Source organism: Giraffa tippelskirchi, chromosome 1 (genome assembly GCF_054371585.1).
Source record: "Giraffa tippelskirchi isolate mGirTip1 chromosome 1, T2T-mGirTip1v1.2.pri, whole genome shotgun sequence".
NCBI classification, from domain to species: domain Eukaryota; kingdom Metazoa; phylum Chordata; class Mammalia; order Artiodactyla; family Giraffidae; genus Giraffa; species Giraffa tippelskirchi.
Genome location: NC_137275.1, coordinates 107,961,090 through 107,984,732, shown reverse-complemented (window position 1 = coordinate 107,984,732; position 23,643 = coordinate 107,961,090). Strand labels below are relative to the sequence as shown.

Genomic DNA, 23,643 nt, shown 5'->3' with positions numbered 1-23,643 from the left:
GGTGCCCGTTCCTGTCAGCCGAGTGCGGGGGGCCCGGGGGAAAGGCAGGGGTGAAGGGCACAACCAGCAAACGCAGGTGGTGCCGCCTGCACGTTTGACGCTGAGACAGACTGCTTTGTGGGCCGTGTTTGAGCACAGACAGCTCAGAAAGATTGTCTTTCCCCCTCCCCCAGGAAATACGGAACGGTTACATATTAATATGTTTATTTTTACAGCATGTTGTCAGGTAAAAGTGATTTTTCCTTAGGTAACATGTTGACTTGAGGTAAATGGTAAATTCTTTCCATCAACTTGTTATCAACAGTGAAAAACTTTCAGGGTGTATAAGGAGAAGTGAAACTGGAGAGGTGACGACCTGCGAGAATCTTGTATTTTATTTTGAAAATCATGTTATATGCATAATCGAATATTTAAACTGCTATATAACATCATCCGCGAGACATTAGGGGAGAAGAGCAGTAACTGTGAATTCTAGGTTAATGCAGCACATTGACATGAGTCCAGAAACTCACACAAAGCTGGTGGAGAACTTCATCAAGTGATGCATTTGTACATAGACAACCTAAAAAATAAAAAAATCAATTCAGCACTTCATCTGGTCTAGAGACTTGTGTTTAGAAACTCCAGCTTGTTCGTGGCTCACTGTTTTGATTGTACAGAGTTCCTGATTCCCAGCGGAATAGACTTGAGGCACTGCCGTGCATCTCTGCCCTGAGAGCAGGGAAGGTAAAGGTTGTCAACTTCAGGTTATCTCCTCACAGGGAGAGAGGCGCCACCCAGGCCCCGTCAGAATGTTAGAGTAAACCAGTCAAATCAAACGAGAATGATCAGGGGCCACTTTGTAAGACTCAAGGATAAGTTATTCTAAGTTTGAGAATATTGAAAAGAGGGAAAGTTGAACCTTTTTGCTGAGATGTTAATTGAGCAACTGTTCCTGGAATATGCTAATCGTGACACAGAATGCAAGCCCACATTTGTTGTCCAGACACGTTCCTCTGCTGACAAAGGCAGGTGACGGGTTTTATTCTATTTTAGGTTGATCGAAGAAGAGAAGGAGAACACGGAGCAGCGGGCCGAGGATACTGAGAGCAGGGTGGGCAAGGGGAGCTTAGGCAACCTTCGTTGTTGTAAATCCTCGAGCTCCCTCAACCTGTGTCCCGCCTCCTCGCTCGCCAGCTCCTGCCCGCCCAGCAGTGGGCGCGCCAAGCCCCCAAGGAGGCGGCACAGCTCGGCGCGGAAAGTAGACCAGCGGGACATCAAGACTCTGGTATGTGTCTGCCTCCTCCCTGCCACGTCCCTCCCCCAGCACACTGGCTTTCTTTTTTGTTTGTTTGTTTTTTGTTTTTTCTGTTTTTACCCAGAAGAAACTCAGGTACATTTGCTACGCTTAGAGGTCTAAGATTTTTAAAAACTGCCTAGTCTTTAATCATTCCATACTCGCACAGCAACAAATTAGTCTTGATATTTGGACCACCGGCTTAGCACGTCATCATGAACTCAGCCAGGGCCTGCCTCTGTAACGTTGGGCCCGGCCTGTGCTGGACACAGCAGGTGCAGGGAAGTTGCTGTTGTCACCGAGTAGACAGCCTTGTGAAAGTAACCATAGGCAGCTCTCCTGGCGTGTGAGACCCACGCAGCACATTTTTCATTGGGGATACCTGGCTGCAGGCTGCAGGCCATGCGGTGGGAACAAAACCAAGAATCTAAACTGGTCTGCTTGCTGCTGGACCTGGCTGCACGCTCAGGCCAGCTCTGGGTGTGAAACCAGGTTAAAAGCCTGGTGCCCCAGGGCCCCAGGGAAGAAGTTGGGCTTCCTCACTCTTCTGAGTCTAAAAATGGGATGACGACCTAGGGCTTTTGGTGACAGAGTGTGCAGCTCTGAAGCGCATGTTCCTGCTTTCTTCCATGTTTAGCTTAGGTTTCCTGAGCGCATTGCTGTTTACCCTGTGAAATCATGTCTACAACACTCTGCTTTGTAACTGCACTTGTATTATCACTTTTTTTGTTACCACCCATTTCATGTTAGCTGCATTGTTAGTCAGCATATAATTAAATTAACTGTGAATCATTTTAGCAGCATGTGAAGTGATAACTGGTCTATTTTGTGGTCTTTTGACACATTGGTTTTATAATATGCATCACTGGCCAATTAGTTGATAGTGTGTATTCTTTGACGATTTCTCTGTGGTTTCATGCTTGATTTCTTTCCGAGTATTTGTAAAAGAACAGTTCTGTATATTTTTTCTTGTTGCTGGAGTTCTCTGACGGTGTGTCTGCTTTCATCGTTGGTTTTGATTTCCTGTCTCATCCTGTTGTCTGCTTCGTTGTCATCAATCCAGACCCCAGCTTCCCACAACCGCACCCCCCCGAGGCTGTAGTTTACCCATCCATCTCCCCTCCCCCGTCCTCCCACTTGCTCTGGTCATAGCAGTCTGGGGTCCACAGCGTGTGTCCCCTTAGTCGGGTTTCTGCTTTGTCTTCATGTCTCATTAAATGGTGTTTTTCCCCCATAGCACTAAGTTTGAATTATTGTTATCACTGTGCAGTTACAAGCATAATGTAGATGGATGATACACTACAGAACCTGTGTAATTCATAACTGAGATTATGCTTACCTGAAGAAATGATCCTCTTATGTGTAGAATTAATGGACTTTTGACACAACATCCTTTCTGTGTTGGTGCTTGTATTTGAGACTGTAAATCTCATCAGCTTTTGCATGCTTAATGTCTCTACGAGACTCTTTTACAAAGTATCTTCTATGGTTCATAAAATGTGAAGACTCCACCTGCTGTTACGCTAGCTTTCATTCTTACATATTTTCATAGGGTACCTGCTTTAATGAATTTATTTTCAGAAGTTTGGAATCAAATTCTAGGTAACGATTTTACATTAATGTCCAACAGGTGGTTAGATCTGTTCAGTGTTAAAATAGGTATTACGGCAACTTCCTCGTCAGTTAAATTACTATTTTAAAGTATAACATGTTTTTTTTATTAAGAGAAACTAACTTATAGAGAGGTTTGGCTGAGAACAGACAACTGTTAAGGCCCTTTGTTGTACACAGTGCTGTGCTTTAACAAATCATGATGTTGTAATAGAATTGTATCTTCCTGAGGAATAATGTATAGTGTTTCTCTAGTAAATCTTGAATAGCTTATTTAACTAATGTGGTCCAACAAATTGTTCTGTTTCCAGTTACATGTTCTCTAAATCTACATCTCACTTATATGTTTGCCGTCATTTTTGCTTTACTGTCTTTGCCTATATTGATTCTTGAATTTTTAGCTTCAAAGTCGCAATAAATCTGGTTTCTCTTCATTTCTTTGCATGCATCTATCAGTCTAGTGAGTTAAGGAAGCATCGTCGAAAGGTAAACTATTTAGTAATTTAGCATGCCTTTGTTTCTCTGTGAAGTATTAGAGTCCTTATCGTGTTAGTGAATGAACACTATGTGGTTACGTACTGGTGGATGATTGACATTTTAATAGAAGTAATGAAACTCGCCCACCACTTAAAATATGCTGATGATGCAATCAATCCATCCTAAAGGAGATCAATCCTGGGTGTTCATTGGAAGGACTGATTTTGAAGCTGAAACTCCAGTACTTTGGCCACCTCACGCGAAGAGTTGACTCATTGGAAAAGACCCTAATGCTGGGTAGGATTGGGGGCAGGAGGAGAAGGGGACAATAGAGGATGAGATGGCTGGATGGCATCACTGACTCGATGGACATGGGTTTGGGTGGACTCCGGGAGTTAGTGATGGACAGGGAGGCCTGGCGTGCTACAATTCATGGGGTCGCAAAGAGTCAGACACGACTGAGCGACTGAACGGAACGGAACTGAACTGAACTGAACTGAACTGATGGTTCTGTTGGAAATAGGTCATTGGTTGGGACAATTGTAACAGTTTGCCTTTCTCCCACTTGTTTGCCTTCTAATCATCTCATGCTTATTTATAATAGACATAGTAGTATTTATTATTTTTAAAATTTTCTTTACTTATTTTTTTGGCCATACTGCACAGCTAATGGGATGTTAGTTCCCCAACCAGGGATCAGACCGGTGTGAAAGTGAAAGTGCCAAGTCCTCACCTCTGGACCACCATGGAATTTCCACGTAGTGTTTTCTTAAAAGAAATGACTGAATCAGAGCCATAGATATTAGATTTGGGGGAAGCCAATTTAATGACGGTGGGTAGCAGTGTGCAGGAGACTCTGTGTGCCAGGCACCGTGTCCAGTGCTTTCTGAGCCCGTCATCTAATCCCGCAGACACCCAGGTGAGGTCCAGGCTGCTGTTATCCCCATTCAGCAGATATGGACACTGAGGCTTAGAGAGGCCGGGCACCGTGCCCAGGCTCGCATACCCAGCGGTGCGGTGCAGACTGGTCTGATCAGAGCCTGGACACTTAACCGTGGTGCCGTCCATCCCGCTTTCCTCCAGAGGCCCTCCTGTCCATCACAGCAACCCTGATGGAGGGAGCCTCAGGAGGGAGCTCGCTGCCTCTCCCCTCGGGTCACTTGGATGAGCCCCTGTTGTTGGAGTCCAGTGGCCCGAGGGCTGGCCTTCCTTGTCCCTCTCCTGCTCCCAGCCCGCTGATGGAGCACTCCTGGGGCCTTCCCACAGGACTTGGGCAGCCGCGCTCCGGTTCAGGCAGCTCAGTGCCCAGGAACCCTTCTGCCGGGCACAGCAGAGTAGCTCCGTCACCCTGAGGTTGGTGACCTGGGTGTGCCGCTTGCCCGCTTTGTGGCCTGCTTTGCCCTCCTGTTAAATGAGGACACGGTACTGCCCATCCGACTCACGTGGGCACCCGTGGGGCGGGCTCCCATCCTGGCGGAGGGTGCCAGGCTGGGGACCCAGAGGCCTTTCTCAGGACAAGGCCCGGGGGAAGGGCCTGGCCGTGGTCCCTGACTTTGAGGCAGGTGTTTGTCTGCATTCAGTCCTAGTCAGCCCAGGTGTGTCACTTCCCTGCTCTGTTCTTTGTTGTTTTCTGATTTTTATAAATGCTTCTTTTAACTTGAATTTGAGATTGATCCCTCTTCAGTTCCATGTGGATAATTTCTAGCTTTTGTAGCCTTCTGTTGTCTGAGGGTAGTTGTTAGAGATCAGGGGAGAGTGCACAGTTTATCCAGCTGCTGTTAAACGAGTTCAGCTGTATTTTGCAGTAAGTCACTTTGTTGTCACCAAGCTCCTGTGGAGCTGCAGTGGATCAGTATTCTTTACAGAATCCCATTACAAAGCCACAGGTTAGTTGGTTAAAACGACGCACTCATTGTTTATAAAAATACTTTCCATGCATGCTTCCTAAAACCTCCCCTGGCTGAACCACACGCCCACATGTATAAGTGAGACCTGTCTGGACCCTGAAGGGGTTTATCTGTTCCCCACACTGTTGCCACCACTGTTTCCTGTCCTCAGACCCAGGACCAGCGGAAAAGCTGGGCGTCCAGGAGAGATCTTTTTTTTTTTTTTCAATTAGCTTATTTTTTAATTGAAGGATAATTGCTTTACAGAATTTTGTTCTTGTCTGTCAAATCGCAGGAAAAATCAGGCATAGGTACACATATATCCCCTCCCTTTTGAACCTCCCTCCCATCTCCCTCCCCTCGAGATTGATAGAAGAGTATCTCTTAGTGAAGACTTCAGTTGAGTTCAGTCGCTCAGTCGTGTCCGAATCTTTGCAACCCCATGAATCGCAGCACGCCAGGCCTCCCTGTCCGTCACCAGCTCCCGGAGTCCACCCAAACCCATGTCCATCGAGTCAGTGATGCCATCCAGCCATCTCATCCTCTGTCGTCCCCTTCTCCTCCTGCCCTCAATCCTTCCCAGCATTAGGGTCTTTTCCAATGAGTCAGCTCTTCGCATGAGGTGGCCAAAGTGTTGGAGTTTCAGCTTCAACATCAGTCCTTCCAATGAACACCCAGGATTGATCCCCTTTAGGATGGACTGTTCGGATCTCCTTGCACTCCAAGGGACTCTCAAGAGTCTTCTCCCACACCACAGTTCAAAGGCATCAGTTCTGTGGCGCTCAGCTTTCTTCACCGTCCGACTCTCACATCCATACACGACCACTGGAAAAACCATAGCCTTGACTAGACGGACTTTTGTTGGCAAAGTAGTGTCTCTGCTTTTAAATATGCCATCTAAGTTGGCCAAAACCTTCCTTCCAAGGCGTAAGCGTCTTTCAGTTTCGTGGCTGCAGTCACCATCAGCAGTGATTTTGGAGCCCCCAAACATAAAGTCTGACACTGTTTCCACAGTTTCCCCATCTATTTCCCATGAGGTGATGGGACCTGATGCCATGATCTTAGTTTTCTGAACGTTGAGCTTTAAGCCAACTTTTTCACTCTCCTCTTTCACTTTCATCAAGAGGCTCTTTAGTTCTTTTCCACTTTCTGCCGTAAGGGTGGTGTCATCTGCATATCTGAGGTTATTGATGTTTCTCCCGGCAGTCTCGATTCCAGCTTGTGTTTCTTCCAGCCCAGCGTCTCTCATGATGTACCCTGCGTCTAAGTTAAATAAGCAGGGTGACAAGGACACACAGCCTTGACGTCCTCCTTTTCCTATTTGGAACCAGTCTGTTGTTCCATGTCCAGTTCTAACTGTTGCTTCCTGACCTGCGTACAGGTTTCCCAAGAGACAGGTCAGATGGTCTGGTATTCCCATCTCTCTCAGAATTTTCCACAGTTGATTGTGATCCACACAGTCAAAGGCTTTGTTTGGCATAGTCCATAAAGCAGAAATCGATGTTTTTCGGGAACTCTCTTGCTTTTTCGATGATCCAGCAGATATTGGCAATTTGATCTCTGGTTCCTCTGCCTTTTCTAAAATCAGCTTGAACATCTGGAAGTTCACGGTTCACCTATCGCTGAAGCCTGGCTTAGAGAATTTTAAGCATTACTTTACTAGCACGTGAGATGAGTGCCATTGTGCGGTAGTTTGAGCATTCTTTGGCATTGCCTTTCTTTGGGATTGGGATGAAAACTGACCATTTCCAGTCCTGTGGCCACCGCTGAGTTTTCCATATTTGCTGGCATATTGAATATAGCACTTTCACAGCATCATCTTTCAGGATTTGAGATAGCTCAGCTGGAATTCCATCAGCTCCACTAGCTTTGTTCGTAGTGATGCTTCCTAAAGTCCGGTGGACTTCACGTTTAGCAGATGATTCTTAAAGAGCAGAATAACTGGGGAAAGCTACTAACGGACGGGGTGCTTGATGTAAATCCCGAGCAAGTAAACATGCCAAGCACCAATGGAAAGGCAAGTCCTCGGTCTCGCTCTCTGTCTGGTTCTCGCCTTACCATCCAGTCTGTGCGGGGCTGTTGGGACCTGTCAGCAATGCACCATGTAGATCTGAGTGGCCGTGAGGGTCGTGTGAGCTCCCAGAGTGCAGAAGAAAGTTTTGACCTCACCGATTGCCCGGAAATGCTGTGTTCCCTCCCTCCCAAAACAAGGCTGTCTGTCTAAGGCTTCCTTTCCCCCTTAGAGATCCTCCGACGGCTCCCCAAGCCACGAGGAAGACCTGGCTAAGGTGATCGAGCTCCAGGAGGTCATCGAGAGGCAGTCAGGGGAGCAGAGCCAGTCGAAGGAGTGCCTGGCAAACCTCTCTGCCTACGTGAGAGAGCCGGAGGAGGACCCGGACACGGCCAGGAAGGAGCTCCTCGCGTCCGAGGAAGCGAACAGACAACCACAGCGGGATGTCCGCGAAGTGAGTGACAGCGGACGTGTCTGTTGTCCTGAGGTGGAATGTGGGTCCCTTGTTCTCCGGCTGATCTGAGCTTTGGGATGGCTGCGTGAGTAGGAGCACAGAGCGCTGGCGAGACCGCGACTGGCGGCCTCCCCGCCTCTGCGTCGAGATCTCTGGGGTAGAAGAGGCCTGGTCCAGGCGGTCCATTGGCAGTGGAGCAACACGAGGGCATCCCTAGCGCTGTGCTCACCCTGGGTGTGGACTCCTCATTTCTACAAGTTCTAGGGTGCCCAGTGTGTTCCTCTTTGAAAAATTCATTCATCCATTCATTCATTTATTGGAGTCTAGTTGCTTTCCTTTTTCTTGGAGAAGGCAATGGTACCCCACTCCAGTACTCTTGCCTGGAAAATCCCATGGATGGAGGAGCCTGGTAGGCTACAGTCCATGGGGTCGCTAAGAGTCGGACACAACTGAGCGACTTCACTTTCACTTTTCCCTTTGATACACTGGAGAAGGAAATGGCAACCCACTCCAGTATTCTTGCCTGGAGAATCCCAGGGACAGGGGAGCCTGGTGGGCTACCGTCTGTGGGGTCGCACAGAGTCGGACACGACCGAAGCGACTTAGCAGTTAGCAGTTGCTTTACACTGCTGTGTCAATGTCTGCTGTACAGCAAAGTGAATCCGTCATATATATATATATATTTATATTTATATTTATATTTATATTTATATATATATATATATATATACGTGTGTGTGTGTCTACATATATCCCTCTTTTTAGATTTCCTACCCATTTACTTCACCACAGAGCCCTGAGTAGACTGCCCTGTGCTGTAGAGTAGGTCCTTACTCGTTGTTGACTTTACGCATAGTCTCAGTAGTGTACATACGTCAACCCCAGTCTCCCAGTTCATCCCCCCCACCTGCCTGTCGAATGTATACCTGATGATGCTGAAATTTCCTTCGGGTTCACTCAGGCGAGTCTGGTGACGTCTGTGGAGCCCGTTCTCTCGGAGAGATGGGAGCCCGCTGTGTGGCCCCTGCTGAGGCAGCTTGCCTGGCCGTCTTCTCTAGTTTTCTGAGGTTCTGCTCCTTGAGGGGATGTGTGACATTGATACCGGCGGTCAGACAGGTCGAGTGGCGTTTGCTCACCCTCAGAGCCTCAGGCCCGTGCTGTGTAACCATGTAGAGTCATGATGTTTCTGGTGGTCGTGTCTGCGGCTGTCATGATTGATGAGAAACTGCCTAACGGTCATTGTGAAAAGAGAAGAGTGCTGAGGGTTCGGGCCTCCTCCTGTGAGCCTCACCTCTCCTTTGTAGGCAGGCAGACAGCGCCCACCCTGCCCCACCCCTCCCCCGTGAGACCGTCTCAGACAGAACCCCTCCGACATGTGCTACAGCAGGTGTCCTTGTTTAGTAGCTTGGTGTGAGTAATTCTCTGTGAGAGCTCAAGGTGAGAACTCAAAACAGAATATTTGCACGCTTGTATAACCTTTTCCCACTACTCTTTGGCAACAGGAGGAGATTAGGTGGCAGAGTTCAATATGTAGAGAATTCTGGGAAAAGCGGCCTTGAGACCTTTCACTTTTAATGTCAGGCCTTTGCCCACATTGGTTACTTAGTAGTCGACTACGGAGGGACCTGCAGTGGATTTTGACCTGGCGGACGGGAGTTGCACCAGCAGCAAGTTCTGGTCCTGGTTTGACCCTTTCATACATGTGGTGTAAGTCTGCTTTAGAAGAATTAGGCTTGAGAAGGCTGCTTCCAGTTGTGTTAAACTTTGACTTCTGTTTCCACTCATTACTATTACTTGAATTCTGAGGAAATTGCATGAGAGTTTTCCGACTTTTACCCGAGGAAACGAGCCTCAGAGGTCCCTGTTGGATCTGTCGAAGGTCCCTCCCTCTTGTGGATCCAGTCCGCCTGTGTGGTGTAGCAGACAGAGGTCGTGACTTCATGCCAGATACCATTCCTCCTGGAATTCATGCAATAACAGGGTAGTTTAGTATACTCTTTGCTGTTTGGGTTGATTATGTTGAAGAGAAGCTTGGGAAACCGAGTGGCCAGACAGAACGTTAATACAGACATATGGGTGCCAATCGTGGCAAATGTGACATTTTAAGTAGGCACGTTTTTGCTCACGTCCGAGGAAACTGCCGTGTCTAGGACTTTAATTTTGAGGACGCTAACTTTATTTTTGAGTTGAAACTTAGGATTTAGTCCAACTTTTTCACGCGTACGTGTATCGGAATGTTCCATGATAATGACTTACCTTTTCTACTCTGCAATGCCCGGTGTAGGCCATGGTCCAGAACACGGACGTGGAGGTGCGAATCACTACCCTTGAGAGATGCTACCTTGCCGCCCAGCGCGAAGCCACCTCTGTGCACGACGACCTCAATGATAAACTTGAAAATGAAATCGCAGATAAGGATTCTATGCATCGACAGGTAACGGCTTTTACTGAACTGTGTCTGACTTTTATAGTGGTGAATTCCTGAGGAAGGAAGGTAAACACCTTTTCATGTGACTCCCACGTTGTAAGGCACCTGCCCCCTCACACTGTGGTCCTGAAATGGTTTTGGAACAAAGCGTTGATAGATCGCTTTATGTCTTCCCATTTTCCTTTTTCTGGCTACGAGTTTCCTTTTAAGGCATGCTTTTTTTTCTTAAAAGAACCAATTTTGATAACTTGTGGCCTACTGTGAGGCCCAGCACAGTACTAATTAGCACCGTTTTGATTGAAATCATCCTGCGAGTAAATGGATACACATACCCATCATTTTATAGTGAGAAGAATTCTCATTGGAAGTTTAAGTACCTTTGTATTTTCGCCTCATTTATGGCATGTAATTTTTCATACATGTCTGTGTTTTGAGCTGCCATGTTCAGTGAGCAGCTAGTTTGGGCCAGACATCGTCAGAACTAGGACTCCAGCAGTGAATTAAAAACCGTGTGCGTTCTTTATCCACTGCCATGTAACAAATCACTGCAAAGCTTAGTGACTTCCCAGTGAGCAGGTCACAGTCCAGTTTCTGTGCTTTGCAGCAGGTGGGCCTGGTTCAGGGCCTCCTGAGGACGCAAACATGGGAAGGCCCCCCAGGGCTGGATGGCAGGCTTTCAGACTCACCTGGCTGGTGGGGACAGGCCCAGGTCCCTGCCGTGTGGACCTCTTCATGGCCTGGCTTTCCTCAGAACACCCTCTGAGAGCGAGAGCGCGGGATGTAGCCCGGGGCCTTTCGCGCCCCGGTCTCGGAAGCCGCACACCTTCAGTTCTGTTTGCGAGAGTGAGCTGCGAAGTCCTGCCTCGCTCAGGGGCTGAGCAGGAGTTGCCCCCTCTGCCTCTTGAAGGGAGGAGGATGGAAGAATTTGTGGACCCGTTTTTAAACCCACGCAGCCTGTCGGACAGTAATGAGCAGGGGAAGGAGACCAGAGTGCCCGAGTTGTCTAAGAGGAGGGGGGACGATCGTGTGTGAACAGGGTGGCCAGCGAGGTGACACCAGGAGGGTGACCTGGAACAGAGACCCGGAGGCCGGAAGAGAAGTAGCCACTCGGAGATAGATCAAGGGTCGTGTCAACAAGCGGAGATAAGGGAGAGAGAGGGCCGCATCAGGGAGGACCCCGGGCTCAGGCCTGAGCAGCTCGAGGCCAGAGCCTGTTTCCTGAGCTGAGGAGGGCTGTCAGGGCAGGGAGCTAAGAGACGGGCCTCAGCCCTGTTGAGGTGGATGAGCCCATGGGGTGTCCAGGGGACCTGTGAGGTCAGCAGCTGAGTGTTCCGGCCTGGATCCAGGAGAGGCCTCACTCAGCTCAAGGTGGACTTGGGTCGTGGGCATACAGATGGTGTTTAAAGGCACAGACAAGGTAAAGTCACCAGGCAGGTGCCCGTGGAGAGATAGGGGGTGCAAGGGTAGAGCTGTGGGGTGCCTCGCATTCCAAGGTTGAGAAGGGGCGCAAGGGACTGACTAGTAACCCCAGGGAGGGCGGGGCCTGGTGCCCAGGGAGAGACATGCTTGGGGTGGGGGGAGGGCAAGGAGAGGAGGGGGCTTGGTAACATGGGTTCCTCAGAGCTCCCTGGGAGCTGCCCTGCGAGCGGGGCACACCGCCTGCTTGCAGAGAGCTGGAGACTGGGCGGGGAGGGGGACAGTAGAGGCCTCTCCCAGGGAGCTCTCAGAGACCCTCAGTGGGCGCTGCAGGGAGCCCTGGAGGAGGAATCTGCTGGTTCCCTTTGTGCGATTTTAAGGTGAGAGAAGGGAGAGGACGTGCTGGCTGAGCTGATGGGGGTGAAGCCATATGCAGCTGGTTCGCTGGAGAGGAGCAGGAATGATGGCAGGTGGTCCTGGAGCCAGTGCAGGGGGTGGCCCAGCCCTGGGGAGGGGTCGTGACGAAGACAGGGGCGAGGGCGCTGGCCACGGGGGACAGGGAGCCAGCAAGCCAGCACCTCGAGGCTGCCCCTCGGCTGCTTTGAGGTCACGTCTGGGAAAGAAGGCAGGACCTGGGTGAGAGTGGGCCGGGGGGAGATGTGCCAGAGAGAAGGGTGTGAGGTGTGAGAGCTGGAGGGCGGCTCGGAGCCCAGCAGGCCCTCTCCCGCACGTCTCTGGTGACAGAGCCGCCTTGCGGTGTGAGGGGCCGTCCCCCAGAACAGCCCGCGGGCCTGCGCCCCGGGAGGAGCCCCGCGGGGGGCTGGCCCTCCCAGCCCTGCTGGCCCTGCTTGCGCCTGTCTGTGCGTGTTCAGACCAGCCTGGAAAACGGAGGGCTGGGGACCTGCGAGGATGGCGCTCCTCGGTGAGTAACACAAGTGGTGACCGCTGAGGTGGACCCAGAGGCTGCGGAGCTGAAGGATTTCTTTTTCTTATTTTCCTTCAGCCTGGCTGATGGAGGCACAGATGTATTGTTGTAATTTTCGGACTTTGTCTCTGACTCCATCGGCCCACCCTTGTGAATAACCTCATAGGATTGCCTCCCATCCACGCTAAGACCTGAATGTCACCAGGCCATCTAGGAAGTGGATTCTCCTCCTGCCTGTTTCTTCAGTACTGCTCGCTTAAGAGATGGCAGTGTCTCATAAGCATGGCCCGTTTATCCACAGTTGGGGCTTCCATGTAAACTTGTGTTCAGTTCCTGATAGACTTGAGCTGCCCTGAATGTCGCTGACGAGACGTGGTCCTCTCGTGCCCAGGTGCAGACCCTGAAGGAAAAGGACTGGGAGCGCGCGCAGCAAGCCAGCGTGCCGGCCAACGTGGCCCAGGCGTTCGAGAGTGACGCAGACTTGTCTGACGGCGGGGGCGACAGGGCCACCCTCTTCAGCTCGGCCGCTCTGCTGTCGCCCAGCGGGCAGGGCGATGCCGAGACTCTGACTGTGATGCTTCAGGAGCAGCTGGACACCATCAACGAAGAGATCCGGTGGGTGAGCCCGAGCCGAGCTCCCCAGAAACTCGGCTTCTCTGAGGAGCTGTCTTCTCCTTAGAGAAGGCTGAGTGTTCCATAGTAAGGAAACTGACTTCAAGTCTGCTTCAAGAATTTTCAGTTCTGAGATTGCCCTTGATTATAGAGCTCAGTCAGCCAGGGCTGTGGGGGGCGTTGTGGGGTGTCCCCCCACCAGCTCTGAGCCCCAAGGTGGGTGAGGTGCCGTGACAGTGTCCCCTGCGGCCCGTGCACCCTCCAGCACTGAAGGTTCGCCCTCGTGTGTCCCTCGGAGCCTCCCACATTCTGGTGAAAAGCCACCTGAAACAGAAAAGCTGGGGTTTTGGGGTGGCAAATTCCCCCTCAGATCTGCATTTTCCTTTTGAACTTAATACAGTGTGAAGATTGGCTTGTTGTACGACAGTGGTCCAAGGACATGTGTTTGAGTTCTTCTCAACTCATCAGTGTCTGTGAGATGTTTTCTGTAGACACCGTCTGGGCTGTTATAACAGTTTACAAACGGGATAGAATCCAAAGGCCCGCCTCATGGCGAGCAGGGGCCTTGGGTCTGGGTGCGGCCAGGTGGCTGGGGGCCCCGAGGCCAGCCTGGTGCCGCACCCGCACAGCTCTGCCTCCTGTCCCTTGTCCACGTTCAGAGTGGCCACAGGCCGGTGACCCTGCACAGGACCTGGCAGAGCTGCTGCTCAGACTGTTCTTGTCACGTCAGCCCAGGCCGAGGTGCCCGTTCCTGTCAGCCGAGTGCGGGGGGCCCGGGGGAAAGGCAGGGGTGAAGGGCACAACCAGCAAACGCAGGTGGTGCCGCCTGCACGTTTGACGCTGAGACAGACTGCTTTGTGGGCCGTGTTTGAGCACAGACAGCTCAGAAAGATTGTCTTTCCCCCTCCCCCAGGAAATACGGAACGGTTACATATTAATATGTTTATTTTTACAGCATGTTGTCAGGTAAAAGTGATTTTTCCTTAGGTAACATGTTGACTTGAGGTAAATGGTAAATTCTTTCCATCAACTTGTTATCAACAGTGAAAAACTTTCAGGGTGTATAAGGAGAAGTGAAACTGGAGAGGTGACGACCTGCGAGAATCTTGTATTTTATTTTGAAAATCATGTTATATGCATAATCGAATATTTAAACTGCTATATAACATCATCCGCGAGACATTAGGGGAGAAGAGCAGTAACTGTGAATTCTAGGTTAATGCAGCACATTGACATGAGTCCAGAAACTCACACAAAGCTGGTGGAGAACTTCATCAAGTGATGCATTTGTACATAGACAACCTAAAAAATAAAAAAATCAATTCAGCACTTCATCTGGTCTAGAGACTTGTGTTTAGAAACTCCAGCTTGTTCGTGGCTCACTGTTTTGATTGTACAGAGTTCCTGATTCCCAGCGGAATAGACTTGAGGCACTGCCGTGCATCTCTGCCCTGAGAGCAGGGAAGGTAAAGGTTGTCAACTTCAGGTTATCTCCTCACAGGGAGAGAGGCGCCACCCAGGCCCCGTCAGAATGTTAGAGTAAACCAGTCAAATCAAACGAGAATGATCAGGGGCCACTTTGTAAGACTCAAGGATAAGTTATTCTAAGTTTGAGAATATTGAAAAGAGGGAAAGTTGAACCTTTTTGCTGAGATGTTAATTGAGCAACTGTTCCTGGAATATGCTAATCGTGACACAGAATGCAAGCCCACATTTGTTGTCCAGACACGTTCCTCTGCTGACAAAGGCAGGTGACGGGTTTTATTCTATTTTAGGTTGATCGAAGAAGAGAAGGAGAACACGGAGCAGCGGGCCGAGGATACTGAGAGCAGGGTGGGCAAGGGGAGCTTAGGCAACCTTCGTTGTTGTAAATCCTCGAGCTCCCTCAACCTGTGTCCCGCCTCCTCGCTCGCCAGCTCCTGCCCGCCCAGCAGTGGGCGCGCCAAGCCCCCAAGGAGGCGGCACAGCTCGGCGCGGAAAGTAGACCAGCGGGACATCAAGACTCTGGTATGTGTCTGCCTCCTCCCTGCCACGTCCCTCCCCCAGCACACTGGCTTTCTTTTTTGTTTGTTTGTTTTTTGTTTTTTCTGTTTTTACCCAGAAGAAACTCAGGTACATTTGCTACGCTTAGAGGTCTAAGATTTTTAAAAACTGCCTAGTCTTTAATCATTCCATACTCGCACAGCAACAAATTAGTCTTGATATTTGGACCACCGGCTTAGCACGTCATCATGAACTCAGCCAGGGCCTGCCTCTGTAACGTTGGGCCCGGCCTGTGCTGGACACAGCAGGTGCAGGGAAGTTGCTGTTGTCACCGAGTAGACAGCCTTGTGAAAGTAACCATAGGCAGCTCTCCTGGCGTGTGAGACCCACGCAGCACATTTTTCATTGGGGATACCTGGCTGCAGGCTGCAGGCCATGCGGTGGGAACAAAACCAAGAATCTAAACTGGTCTGCTTGCTGCTGGACCTGGCTGCACGCTCAGGCCAGCTCTGGGTGTGAAACCAGGTTAAAAGCCTGGTGCCCCAGGGCCCCAGGGAAGAAGTTGGGCTTCCTCACTCTTCTGAGTCTAAAAATGGGATGACGACCTAGGGCTTTTGGTGACAGAGTGTGCAGCTCTGAAGCGCATGTTCCTGCTTTCTTCCATGTTTAGCTTAGGTTTCCTGAGCGCATTGCTGTTTACCCTGTGAAATCATGTCTACAACACTCTGCTTTGTAACTGCACTTGTATTATCACTTTTTTTGTTACCACCCATTTCATGTTAGCTGCATTGTTAGTCAGCATATAATTAAATTAACTGTGAATCATTTTAGCAGCATGTGAAGTGATAACTGGTCTATTTTGTGGTCTTTTGACACATTGGTTTTATAATATGCATCACTGGCCAATTAGTTGATAGTGTGTATTCTTTGACGATTTCTCTGTGGTTTCATGCTTGATTTCTTTCCGAGTATTTGTAAAAGAACAGTTCTGTATATTTTTTCTTGTTGCTGGAGTTCTCTGACGGTGTGTCTGCTTTCATCGTTGGTTTTGATTTCCTGTCTCATCCTGTTGTCTGCTTCGTTGTCATCAATCCAGACCCCAGCTTCCCACAACCGCACCCCCCCGAGGCTGTAGTTTACCCATCCATCTCCCCTCCCCCGTCCTCCCACTTGCTCTGGTCATAGCAGTCTGGGGTCCACAGCGTGTGTCCCCTTAGTCGGGTTTCTGCTTTGTCTTCATGTCTCATTAAATGGTGTTTTTCCCCCATAGCACTAAGTTTGAATTATTGTTATCACTGTGCAGTTACAAGCATAATGTAGATGGATGATACACTACAGAACCTGTGTAATTCATAACTGAGATTATGCTTACCTGAAGAAATGATCCTCTTATGTGTAGAATTAATGGACTTTTGACACAACATCCTTTCTGTGTTGGTGCTTGTATTTGAGACTGTAAATCTCATCAGCTTTTGCATGCTTAATGTCTCTACGAGACTCTTTTACAAAGTATCTTCTATGGTTCATAAAATGTGAAGACTCCACCTGCTGTTACGCTAGCTTTCATTCTTACATATTTTCATAGGGTACCTGCTTTAATGAATTTATTTTCAGAAGTTTGGAATCAAATTCTAGGTAACGATTTTACATTAATGTCCAACAGGTGGTTAGATCTGTTCAGTGTTAAAATAGGTATTACGGCAACTTCCTCGTCAGTTAAATTACTATTTTAAAGTATAACATGTTTTTTTTATTAAGAGAAACTAACTTATAGAGAGGTTTGGCTGAGAACAGACAACTGTTAAGGCCCTTTGTTGTACACAGTGCTGTGCTTTAACAAATCATGATGTTGTAATAGAATTGTATCTTCCTGAGGAATAATGTATAGTGTTTCTCTAGTAAATCTTGAATAGCTTATTTAACTAATGTGGTCCAACAAATTGTTCTGTTTCCAGTTACATGTTCTCTAAATCTACATCTCACTTATATGTTTGCCGTCATTTTTGCTTTACTGTCTTTGCCTATATTGATTCTTGAATTTTTAGCTTCAAAGTCGCAATAAATCTGGTTTCTCTTCATTTCTTTGCATGCATCTATCAGTCTAGTGAGTTAAGGAAGCATCGTCGAAAGGTAAACTATTTAGTAATTTAGCATGCCTTTGTTTCTCTGTGAAGTATTAGAGTCCTTATCGTGTTAGTGAATGAACACTATGTGGTTACGTACTGGTGGATGATTGACATTTTAATAGAAGTAATGAAACTCGCCCACCACTTAAAATATGCTGATGATGCAATCAATCCATCCTAAAGGAGATCAATCCTGGGTGTTCATTGGAAGGACTGATTTTGAAGCTGAAACTCCAGTACTTTGGCCACCTCACGCGAAGAGTTGACTCATTGGAAAAGACCCTAATGCTGGGTAGGATTGGGGGCAGGAGGAGAAGGGGACAATAGAGGATGAGATGGCTGGATGGCATCACTGACTCGATGGACATGGGTTTGGGTGGACTCCGGGAGTTAGTGATGGACAGGGAGGCCTGGCGTGCTACAATTCATGGGGTCGCAAAGAGTCAGACACGACTGAGCGACTGAACGGAACGGAACTGAACTGAACTGAACTGAACTGATGGTTCTGTTGGAAATAGGTCATTGGTTGGGACAATTGTAACAGTTTGCCTTTCTCCCACTTGTTTGCCTTCTAATCATCTCATGCTTATTTATAATAGACATAGTAGTATTTATTATTTTTAAAATTTTCTTTACTTATTTTTTTGGCCATACTGCACAGCTAATGGGATGTTAGTTCCCCAACCAGGGATCAGACCGGTGTGAAAGTGAAAGTGCCAAGTCCTCACCTCTGGACCACCATGGAATTTCCACGTAGTGTTTTCTTAAAAGAAATGACTGAATCAGAGCCATAGATATTAGATTTGGGGGAAGCCAATTTAATGACGGTGGGTAGCAGTGTGCAGGAGACTCTGTGTGCCAGGCACCGTGTCCAGTGCTTTCTGAGCCCGTCATCTAATCCCGCAGACACCCAGGTGAGGTCCAGGCTGCTGTTATCCCCATTCAGCAGATATGGACACTGAGGCTTAGAGAGGCCGGGCACCGTGCCCAGGCTCGCATACCCAGCGGTGCGGTGCAGACTGGTCTGATCAGAGCCTGGACACTTAACCGTGGTGCCGTCCATCCCGCTTTCCTCCAGAGGCCCTCCTGTCCATCACAGCAACCCTGATGGAGGGAGCCTCAGGAGGGAGCTCGCTGCCTCTCCCCTCGGGTCACTTGGATGAGCCCCTGTTGTTGGAGTCCAGTGGCCCGAGGGCTGGCCTTCCTTGTCCCTCTCCTGCTCCCAGCCCGCTGATGGAGCACTCCTGGGGCCTTCCCACAGGACTTGGGCAGCCGCGCTCCGGTTCAGGCAGCTCAGTGCCCAGGAACCCTTCTGCCGGGCACAGCAGAGTAGCTCCGTCACCCTGAGGTTGGTGACCTGGGTGTGCCGCTTGCCCGCTTTGTGGCCTGCTTTGCCCTCCTGTTAAATGAGGACACGGTACTGCCCATCCGACTCACGTGGGCACCCGTGGGGCGGGCTCCCATCCTGGCGGAGGGTGCCAGGCTGGGGACCCAGAGGCCTTTCTCAGGACAAGGCCCGGGGGAAGGGCCTGGCCGTGGTCCCTGACTTTGAGGCAGGTGTTTGTCTGCATTCAGTCCTAGTCAGCCCAGGTGTGTCACTTCCCTGCTCTGTTCTTTGTTGTTTTCTGATTTTTATAAATGCTTCTTTTAACTTGAATTTGAGATTGATCCCTCTTCAGTTCCATGTGGATAATTTCTAGCTTTTGTAGCCTTCTGTTGTCTGAGGGTGGTTGTTAGAGATCAGGGGAGAGTGCACAGTTTATCCAGCTGCTGTTAAACGAGTTCAGCTGTATTTTGCAGTAAGTCACTTTGTTGTCACCAAGCTCCTGTGGAGCTGCAGTGGATCAGTATTCTTTACAGAATCCCATTACAAAGCCACAGGTTAGTTGGTTAAAACGACGCACTCATTGTTTATAAAAATACTTTCCATGCATGCTTCCTAAAACCTCCCCTGGCTGAACCACACGCCCACATGTATAAGTGAGACCTGTCTGGACCCTGAAGGGGTTTATCTGTTCCCCACACTGTTGCCACCACTGTTTCCTGTCCTCAGACCCAGGACCAGCGGAAAAGCTGGGCGTCCAGGAGAGATCTTTTTTTTTTTTTTAATTAGCTTATTTTTTAATTGAAGGATAATTGCTTTACAGAATTTTGTTCTTGTCTGTCAAATCGCAGGAAAAATCAGGCATAGGTACACATATATCCCCTCCCTTTTGAACCTCCCTCCCATCTCCCTCCCCTCGAGATTGATAGAAGAGTATCTCTTAGTGAAGACTTCAGTTGAGTTCAGTCGCTCAGTCGTGTCCGAATCTTTGCAACCCCATGAATCGCAGCACGCCAGGCCTCCCTGTCCGTCACCAGCTCCCGGAGTCCACCCAAACCCATGTCCATCGAGTCAGTGATGCCATCCAGCCATCTCATCCTCTGTCGTCCCCTTCTCCTCCTGCCCTCAATCCTTCCCAGCATTAGGGTCTTTTCCAATGAGTCAGCTCTTCGCATGAGGTGGCCAAAGTGTTGGAGTTTCAGCTTCAACATCAGTCCTTCCAATGAACACCCAGGATTGATCCCCTTTAGGATGGACTGTTCGGATCTCCTTGCACTCCAAGGGACTCTCAAGAGTCTTCTCCCACACCACAGTTCAAAGGCATCAGTTCTGTGGCGCTCAGCTTTCTTCACCGTCCGACTCTCACATCCATACACGACCACTGGAAAAACCATAGCCTTGACTAGACGGACTTTTGTTGGCAAAGTAGTGTCTCTGCTTTTAAATATGCCATCTAAGTTGGCCAAAACCTTCCTTCCAAGGCGTAAGCGTCTTTCAGTTTCGTGGCTGCAGTCACCATCAGCAGTGATTTTGGAGCCCCCAAACATAAAGTCTGACACTGTTTCCACAGTTTCCCCATCTATTTCCCATGAGGTGATGGGACCTGATGCCATGATCTTAGTTTTCTGAACGTTGAGCTTTAAGCCAACTTTTTCACTCTCCTCTTTCACTTTCATCAAGAGGCTCTTTAGTTCTTTTCCACTTTCTGCCGTAAGGGTGGTGTCATCTGCATATCTGAGGTTATTGATGTTTCTCCCGGCAGTCTCGATTCCAGCTTGTGTTTCTTCCAGCCCAGCGTCTCTCATGATGTACCCTGCGTCTAAGTTAAATAAGCAGGGTGACAAGGACACACAGCCTTGACGTCCTCGTTTTCCTATTTGGAACCAGTCTGTTGTTCCATGTCCAGTTCTAACTGTTGCTTCCTGACCTGCGTACAGGTTTCCCAAGAGACAGGTCAGATGGTCTGGTATTCCCATCTCTCTCAGAATTTTCCACAGTTGATTGTGATCCACACAGTCAAAGGCTTTGTTTGGCATAGTCCATAAAGCAGAAATCGATGTTTTTCGGGAACTCTCTTGCTTTTTCGATGATCCAGCAGATATTGGCAATTTGATCTCTGGTTCCTCTGCCTTTTCTAAAATCAGCTTGAACATCTGGAAGTTCACGGTTCACCTATCGCTGAAGCCTGGCTTAGAGAATTTTAAGCATTACTTTACTAGCACGTGAGATGAGTGCCATTGTGCGGTAGTTTGAGCATTCTTTGGCATTGCCTTTCTTTGGGATTGGGATGAAAACTGACCATTTCCAGTCCTGTGGCCACCGCTGAGTTTTCCATATTTGCTGGCATATTGAATATAGCACTTTCACAGCATCATCTTTCAGGATTTGAGATAGCTCAGCTGGAATTCCATCAGCTCCACTAGCTTTGTTCGTAGTGATGCTTCCTAAAGTCCGGTGGACTTCACGTTTAGCAGATGATTCTTAAAGAGCAGAATAACTGGGGAAAGCTACTAACGGACGGGGTGCTTGATGTAAATCCCGAGCAAGTAAACATGCCAAGCACCAATGGAAAGGCAAGTCCTCGGTCTCGCTCTCTGTCTGGTTCTCGCCTTACCATCCAGTCTGTGCGGGGCTGTTGGGACCTGTCAGCAATGCACCATGTAGATCTGAGTGGCCGTGAGGGTCGTGTGAGCTCCCAGAGTGCAGAAGAAAGTTTTGACCTCACCGATTGCCCGGAAATGCTGTGTTCCCTCCCTCCCAAAACAAGGCTGTCTGTCTAAGGCTTCCTTTCCCCCTTAGAGATCCTCCGACGGCTCCCCAAGCCACGAGGAAGACCTGGCTAAGGTGATCGAGCTCCAGGAGGTCATCGAGAGGCAGTCAGGGGAGCAGAGCCAGTCGAAGGAGTGCCTGGCAAACCTCTCTGCCTACGTGAGAGAGCCGGAGGAGGACCCGGACACGGCCAGGAAGGAGCTCCTCGCGTCCGAGGAAGCGAACAGACAACCACAGCGGGATGTCCGCGAAGTGAGTGACAGCGGACGTGTCTGTTGTCCTGAGGTGGAATGTGGGTCCCTTGTTCTCCGGCTGATCTGAGCTTTGGGATGGCTGCGTGAGTAGGAGCACAGAGCGCTGGCGAGACCGCGACTGGCGGCCTCCCCGCCTCTGCGTCGAGATCTCTGGGGTAGAAGAGGCCTGGTCCAGGCGGTCCATTGGCAGTGGAGCAACACGAGGGCATCCCTAGCGCTGTGCTCACCCTGGGTGTGGACTCCTCATTTCTACAAGTTCTAGGGTGCCCAGTGTGTTCCTCTTTGAAAAATTCATTCATCCATTCATTCATTTATTGGAGTCTAGTTGCTTTCCTTTTTCTTGGAGAAGGCAATGGTACCCCACTCCAGTACTCTTGCCTGGAAAATCCCATGGATGGAGGAGCCTGGTAGGCTACAGTCCATGGGGTCGCTAAGAGTCGGACACAACTGAGCGACTTCACTTTCACTTTTCCCTTTGATACACTGGAGAAGGAAATGGCAACCCACTCCAGTATTCTTGCCTGGAGAATCCCAGGGACAGGGGAGCCTGGTGGGCTACCGTCTGTGGGGTCGCACAGAGTCGGACACGACCGAAGCGACTTAGCAGTTAGCAGTTGCTTTACACTGCTGTGTCAATGTCTGCTGTACAGCAAAGTGAATCCGTCATATATATATATATTTATATTTATATTTATATTTATATTTATATTTATATATATATATATATATACGTGTGTGTGTGTCTACATATATCCCTCTTTTTAGATTTCCTACCCATTTACTTCACCACAGAGCCCTGAGTAGACTGCCCTGTGCTGTAGAGTAGGTCCTTACTCGTTGTTGAGTTTACGCATAGTCTCAGTAGTGTACATACGTCAACCCCAGTCTCCCAGTTCATCCCCCCCACCTGCCTGTCGAATGTATACCTGATGATGCTGAAATTTCCTTCGGGTTCACTCAGGCGAGTCTGGTGACGTCTGTGGAGCCCGTTCTCTCGGAGAGATGGGAGCCCGCTGTGTGGCCCCTGCTGAGGCAGCTTGCCTGGCCGTCTTCTCTAGTTTTCTGAGGTTCTGCTCCTTGAGGGGATGTGTGACATTGATACCGGCGGTCAGACAGGTCGAGTGGCGTTTGCTCACCCTCAGAGCCTCAGGCCCGTGCTGTGTAACCATGTAGAGTCATGATGTTTCTGGTGGTCGTGTCTGCGGCTGTCATGATTGATGAGAAACTGCCTAACGGTCATTGTGAAAAGAGAAGAGTGCTGAGGGTTCGGGCCTCCTCCTGTGAGCCTCACCTCTCCTTTGTAGGCAGGCAGACAGCGCCCACCCTGCCCCACCCCTCCCCCGTGAGACCGTCTCAGACAGAACCCCTCCGACATGTGCTACAGCAGGTGTCCTTGTTTAGTAGCTTGGTGTGAGTAATTCTCTGTGAGAGCTCAAGGTGAGAACTCAAAACAGAATATTTGCACGCTTGTATAACCTTTTCCCACTACTCTTTGGCAACAGGAGGAGATTAGGTGGCAGAGTTCAATATGTAGAGAATTCTGGGAAAAGCGGCCTTGAGACCTTTCACTTTTAATGTCAGGCCTTTGCCCACATTGGTTACTTAGTAGTCGACTACGGAGGGACCTGCAGTGGATTTTGACCTGGCGGACGGGAGTTGCACCAGCAGCAAGTTCTGGTCCTGGTTTGACCCTTTCATACATGTGGTGTAAGTCTGCTTTAGAAGAATTAGGCTTGAGAAGGCTGCTTCCAGTTGTGTTAAACTTTGACTTCTGTTTCCACTCATTACTATTACTTGAATTCTGAGGAAATTGCATGAGAGTTTTCCGACTTTTACCCGAGGAAACGAGCCTCAGAGGTCCCTGTTGGATCTGTCGAAGGTCCCTCCCTCTTGTGGATCCAGTCCGCCTGTGTGGTGTAGCAGACAGAGGTCGTGACTTCATGCCAGATACCATTCCTCCTGGAATTCATGCAATAACAGGGTAGTTTAGTATACTCTTTGCTGTTTGGGTTGATTATGTTGAAGAGAAGCTTGGGAAACCGAGTGGCCAGACAGAACGTTAATACAGACATATGGGTGCCAATCGTGGCA

At 49.2% G+C, this 23,643-nt stretch overlaps 1 protein-coding gene and 2 long non-coding RNA genes across 3 annotated transcripts in view; 1 reads left to right on the top strand and 2 right to left on the bottom strand.

Moving 5' to 3' along the window:
- LOC145505804 (uncharacterized) overlaps positions 1-23,643 on the top strand; it is a 119,490-nt gene that overhangs the window by 35,091 nt on the left and 60,756 nt on the right. The window contains exons 14-19 of the mRNA XM_081488713.1: positions 1,036-1,267; positions 7,494-7,715; positions 10,000-10,149; positions 12,876-13,099; positions 14,872-15,103; positions 21,329-21,550. Coding sequence (XP_081344839.1) covers positions 1,036-1,267; positions 7,494-7,715; positions 10,000-10,149; positions 12,876-13,099; positions 14,872-15,103; positions 21,329-21,550 — 1,282 coding nt within the window. The remainder of the gene's footprint in view (positions 1-1,035; positions 1,268-7,493; positions 7,716-9,999; positions 10,150-12,875; positions 13,100-14,871; positions 15,104-21,328; positions 21,551-23,643) is intronic.
- On the bottom strand, positions 471-7,492 carry LOC145506963 (uncharacterized). The gene is made up of 2 exons (XR_014054473.1): positions 5,925-7,492; positions 471-3,546 (listed from the first exon to the last, which is right to left on the bottom strand). It is a non-coding gene; the product is annotated as an uncharacterized LOC145506963 (long non-coding RNA).
- On the bottom strand, positions 14,307-20,334 carry LOC145506973 (uncharacterized). The gene is made up of 2 exons (XR_014054478.1): positions 19,760-20,334; positions 14,307-17,382 (listed from the first exon to the last, which is right to left on the bottom strand). It is a non-coding gene; the product is annotated as an uncharacterized LOC145506973 (long non-coding RNA).